We start from the raw sequence: 6,000 nt of genomic DNA, 5'->3' as shown, positions 1-6,000 counted from the left end.
TTTCTTTTACCTGTCTAATAATTACTTAACAGTGCCCAATTAATGACACAGCTGATGAATGAATGACTAATTAGCAGCTATAGTACTTCATTTAGGCCTTTGAGAGCAAAGGCCAGTCCGTATCGCAGAAGTTTAAAGGTTTGATTGAAATTTAAAGGTAATGTTCCCTTGTTAGTGGAGACGGCATTCCTGGTACATCAGAAGATAAATGAGTAAGTTACTTAAGGTAGGGCTGTTTGGTGGCTAAAACTAGACTGGGCCAGGGTCCAGTAGTGCTTAACCTTTAATGGTAAACCTAGAATGATAAAAAAAAACTATTTCAAGCTCCAATGTATACCTGTATGTGTATAGAATTTCAAACAGTTTTTATAATAAAACATATTGACTGATGCACGAATATACTCAGTAAACACAGTAAACAATGACCTTTTCTGGATTTTGAAGTTTCCAGCCTCTGGGAAGTGATTGAATAGTATGAGTAGTGTTGACATGGACAGAACCGTAGAAGATAAAGACAATAGCCAGGATTTAGAGAAAAAGAGAATGCTTTACTATAAAGAAGGCGTTTCTAGCCGAAGTTGCAACATCTCATCATACACGCATACATTGTGAATATATTAATATGCCATTTCTCCGTTGATTAGATGTACGTTACAAAAGCTGTTCTTTTGCGAGTCGAGGCTTGACGGACGAGCTGCTTTGATACACTTATAATTGTAAAAGAAAAAGCAGAAATTAAAATAATTTCAAATAACAAGAACATGAACAATAACAATACATGCGGCAATTTTATAATTGTTAGGGGCATCTCGTTGAAGAATAAAACCGCAGTTTTGCAGAATCTAAAAATCAAGTGAACTCAAAGCTGTGAAAATGCACATTGATACTTTTACATTTTTGTTACCCCTTGATAGTTGAAAAGTTATTTGCTATTCTAAGGGAGGAGTCGTGTCGATGATACACACATTACAAACGGAACAAAAAAACACTACTCCTTATGCACCTCCAGTAAACGTGCTCAAACAAATAAAATAAAAATACAGAAGAAAGCACTGTGTATCAGCAAATATGCATTATTATATTTTCTGTTTTCTAGCCAGTTCACTAATTACCCCTTACGGATCCATACGGGGAAAGGAGAAAGGCTATCAGGGGAAAGGGCTTGTACAGAACTCAAACAACGGTGAGTTCAAGGCCAAATCCGTCATCGAACATTCTGTGATTCAGTCGTTTTTAAGGGTTGTTGGAGGTTCGTGATTGGACTGTTTCTCTGTGCACTTTGTCTTGTTGAGGAGAGCATATAGCAACAGGAAAGGCACTGTATTGTGTCTCTGCCAGCACTCCTGGCCTCCTGTGTCCTCATGTTAATACAGTGGTCAGGTGTCTGTGCATGGTAGGCTAATGTAGTCACTACCCGGTGGTCACGGTGAACTTTACCACAAAGAAACAACATGAAAAACAAAATGGGTCAAAACTTGCTTTGACATACTGGAGAAAGAAGGTTTAAAGAGGACCAGATCACAGAGGATGTTGATGGCCATACAGTATATTACATTTTTTAAAAGTCTAAGATGAGGAGGAAGGCAGAACACAAGACATCTCTTTAAATAAGTGAAGCACACAACCAAATCTGTCCCTTTCAAAATGGCCACCAGCCACTGGGCTGTCACCAAGAGGAGTGGAGCAGCAGGCATGTTAGGTGAATGGCATGATGGGAGAATGAGTCTGTGCAGCCTTGAGAAAGTCTGGGGTTGCCTTATTAAGAGACGACAATACAGAAACAAACAAAATAGGGGAAAATCGGCTATCCGTTACCTCAGCAAATGCTTTTTTTTCATACCTATTGAACAGGTGTGTGCAGTATGCTACAACAACACATTTCATTAGCACTTTTTATTTACACCATAATGTGGCTGACTACTTTATACCTGTTCCACAACATAGTGTTATTTCTCAACTGTTTCTTTTGAATTAGTGATAATCAGAAAAGTGACGGACCGATAGACAAGTCACAAGCCATATATTACAATTTCAAAGCAAGTTTTTAGGGACAACATCAATTGAGTCATTTTGAGTCCCCAATCGTAATCAAAGCTACATTGCAAAGGTCCACATGACATCATTCTTGGGATGCACCAGGTACATTTGCTTGGTGGATACAGACTTGTGACTATTTCTTTACTCATAAAGCAGTTTTTCTGATAGATATTTACAAAGACATATTGTTTCAGAACTTACGTGTACGCACAGTTACAGTATGTCAAACAAATAAGCAATGTTACATTTCTGTGTTAAGTTAAAGTTATATTAAATAAATTCTAATACCAACATGGAATATTAACAGTAATACAAACATGAATACTCAACATGAAGAGCAGCACAATGAATAGATCGACACAACATTTTTAATGGTGACAGTCAATGTTGTTAGTTTACAGAAGAATACCCATAGCAACAAAAGATGAGTCATACAGCAGAATTTCCTTTTCTTATGTACAATAACAAATCCCGTTAAGTTTTTTATCGTGGCTTTCAGAGTGGGCTCTGATGTGATACCATTAATTCAGTTGGTCAAAAATGTGTATTCAACAATTAATGAGTGAATTACTAATATATTAATTAACACTATCGACATAATGTAATAAATTAAAATATAAAATAGTCATCTGAAATACAATGTGACCTCTGTTAGCTAATTGTCTTTTTTTTATAGCTAAGATCTATTTGATTTAACGTGAAAGACCTTAGTAACGCTGTTGCGATAGGTTGTAAAAGTGGGAGTTGAGCTTTCTACCGCTTCAAGAGGTGAAACATCAAGGAAGACTCATGAATGAGTTCTACTATTGAAAGGATCAAATGGTAAAATGGAGGTCCACCAATGTATTAGTATCGATGTGTTCTAACTTCTTCACACTTCCTTGACATACTGACTTCGTATGACAATGATGACAAGGGCCAGGTGGAATCTGCAGGGACGTTCATTACCTTCACAGAGTTGTCTGTATCCTATATTCAAAGACATTGAATATGTTTTGTAGCGGTATTTCGTTTCGTTTTGACTTCAGGAGTCAATTATAATTCCAAATCATTTCTAGAAGTTTGAAGGTGAAGACATGCCACTACAGATTCTGCCTGTCCCATAACGAGACCAGTTATAAAAGAAGCAGACAAAAGAGGTGCCGATCAAGCCTAGCCTAAGGATCACAGCCATGCTAAACAGGAAGTAAACAAGAAGTGAGTCACCTCCTTGGAGCACCATTCACCATAGAGATGGACAGACAGTCTACAGCAGTTTACCAAGCAGAGCAAACCTCCTCTCCATGCTACTTTTCCTTTGTCTCTTGCACTAAAGTACTACCATGCTTGAAAACATTTTTTTCTTCAAATGTCATTTATAACTGACATAGTATAGGCTTGTACCATAACAAAGCTTGAGGCAGGAATGGCATTGCTATAGCTGTGGCCATTTTGAATATCTCCACACGACTTGAGATTGGAGGTGAATCAGAAGTACATTTACCACAGCGGGATGGGGAGGGAACGACACCATTTAATTCAGCAAGTTATTCTTCTTTAAACCTGTGAGAATCAACACACACAAAAAAAAAATTGAATTCATAACCAGACTTTACCCAAAAACATGAGATGGTGGTAGTGCATAGTTTTGCAGCGCACTAGAAGGTGAGCTAGCAGTGTTTACAGCATTAATATATTCTAATGACTCGTCTATTGTACCAGAATTATCTCTCTTTGCGGAAATATCAATATGATAAACATATCTGCCGACATCCTGCTATGTTGGTGGTCCGTAGCTGATATGTTCACAGGAGGAGCGTCTGTGTCTCCTTCCCTAGGAATGCTGGGTAAAGACACAGGGGGCGTGATATGTGTGGGACGAAGAGGGGGATTGCGGGAAAAGCTGAGGACGTTGAAAACAAAAAAAGCTCTAGTGCCACAACAAAATGCTTGAAAACCTCTGCGTTGCCTCTTAGTCCTCTGTAGTTGAGGTCAGCCCTTTAGGCACACTCAAGTCTGTGTGATGGGCAGGAGGAGGAGGAGCATAGAGAAACTGGTACTGTTCAAGATTCCCAAACTTTGCCTCGGCAAGCCATTTTCTGGAGCTGACAATAAAGGCTTGGCTCACTGTATATGGTAGCTTCCATTCCATTCCATTCGCACCCCCTTATTTCTCAGGGGAATGGTTTCTCCGTCCGCTTAAAGAGGACAAACAGTTTCCAGGCAGGTGCTGTGTGTTTACGTGTGTATACGTGTTTTTATAGATTCATATATATATATATTCATATTCATATCTGTGTTTGTGTGTGTGTGGTAGTAGTAGTGGTGGTAATAGCACCCTCCGACCGCTAAGGGGAGCTCCTCAGATCCCCAGGCCGTGGCGGGCGGGGGGGTTATGCCAGCGAGTAGATGGCGTTAACGGGTGAGGTGGCCTCTGAGCTTTCATTGCCCTCTGTTTCGTCCTTGTCCTTCTTGACTGTGTACTGGCCAATGAAGGAGCCGTCCTCGTTGAACTGGCCATCCCCTCCCTCGCCGTAGTCTACCAGGCTGTCGTCACTCTCCTTCACCCCGCCGTCCAGAGAGTTCTGGCTGCCCTGCAGAGGCTTGTTGTCCTCGTCGCTGCTACAAAGGGTAAAAAAGTCAAAGGTTAGACTCCGCCTGTGAAGTCATCGACACGGTCATCACCGCAAGTGAGTCCTTACCGTCCCAAAGGTTAAGGGGGGAGAGAGAATAGGGGTCAGGGGTCAGAGGAGAACTGGGGAAGGGAACAACTGTATACGAGAGAAGTGTTGATTGTAGTTTTCCGCAGTCCTTTCTCTTACAGATCATCACAGACTGAAGCTGAGGTCATTCAGTTCACACTGGAACCCAATCACTTAAAAAAAAAAAAATTTTGGAACAACATTGATACTTGCCTTTAGCTATGATATAAAAACACTGGCAGTTGTCAACCAGAGTGCAATAATATAAGCTTGCTGAAATAAATACTGTAGTCTTCAATAACTGCTACAGCACTGCTGAGTCATTGGGGAAGCTGTATGTTGCCCTTAAATGCTCAAACCAACGCATTCTCATACATACACATGCCACTCAGCCTGGACTATGTTCTGATGTGAGATCTGTGCATTAACTTCAAGCTCACACACAAAGCAGAGTGTTGCAGTTTGTGTGAAAGCTCAAGTTAGAGTAGGTGAGCGTATCTCAGTTCAGAACATGTCCCGATGTCTTCTACCTCTGCAGTAGGGAGAGAGAACTGTCATGCAGAGGGACACTGGTGCTATCAACCAACATTAGCTCTCTAGACTCTTACAACAGGCAGATAGCAAACAGCAGAAAGGCATTACCAGAGCAGAGGGAAGAGAAAAATATACAAGTTTAGCTCTTCAACAGTCTTTCCATCATATTTGGAGGTGTTGAATATTTATCTTGGCTGTAGAAAGGATCGATCTACAAACCAGACTGTGTTGACATTTTCTTCGGTGATTTGATGGTGTGGTACCGTATCAAGGCTGGCCAGTTAGTAGACAAACTACGTCGGAATATAATCTGACAGAGATTACCTGAAGTCATGGCTCTGAGCATGCTCCATGCAGTCACCAAATCAACTGAGCACACAGGTCATCAACCAAATATTACCAAGGAAACTAGACCGAACAGTATCAACAATAGTAAATAAGAGTCTGGTAGCAACAGTTGTGATGTGTGTGTGCATTGGTGTGCGTGAGTGAGTGAATGAGTAGAGAATCAGAGCAGGTGTTCAGTTCTGGTCAGGTGTTTAGCAGTCTGATGGATTGTAGATACAAAGTGTCTCAGTGGTGTACTGGGCCATCTTCACCACACACTGGAGGGCCTTCGGTTGTGGACGGAGCAATTCCGGTACCGGGCCATGATGAAACTGGTAAGGACGCTCTCAATGGTGTATTTGGAGAGGACACGGGGTGGCATGCCAAATTTCTTCAGACGCCTTAGGAGGTAGAGGCACTG

General features: G+C 41.0%; 1 protein-coding gene across 15 annotated transcripts in view; it reads right to left on the bottom strand.

Annotated features, from left to right (window-relative positions):
• Positions 1–527: 527 nt before the first annotated feature.
• The window catches only part of LOC124002448 (neurofascin-like), a 168,203-nt gene continuing 162,730 nt past the window's right edge, over positions 528–6,000 (bottom strand). For 13 of the 15 annotated variants that reach the window (XM_046309827.1, XM_046309824.1, XM_046309829.1 and 10 more), the window contains one exon: positions 528–4,638. In XM_046309827.1, the coding sequence (XP_046165783.1) occupies positions 4,410–4,638 (229 nt within the window). In that variant the 3' untranslated portion in view covers positions 528–4,409. The remainder of the gene's footprint in view (positions 4,639–6,000) is intronic. The other 2 variants (XM_046309839.1, XM_046309840.1) reach the window with 1 other exon arrangement.

The sequence above is a fragment of the Oncorhynchus gorbuscha genome, linkage group LG18, assembly GCF_021184085.1.
Source record: "Oncorhynchus gorbuscha isolate QuinsamMale2020 ecotype Even-year linkage group LG18, OgorEven_v1.0, whole genome shotgun sequence".
Lineage (NCBI taxonomy): Eukaryota > Metazoa > Chordata > Actinopteri > Salmoniformes > Salmonidae > Oncorhynchus > Oncorhynchus gorbuscha.
The sequence above is the reverse complement of the archived record's forward strand: the minus strand, read 5'-3'. Positions and strand labels throughout refer to the sequence as shown.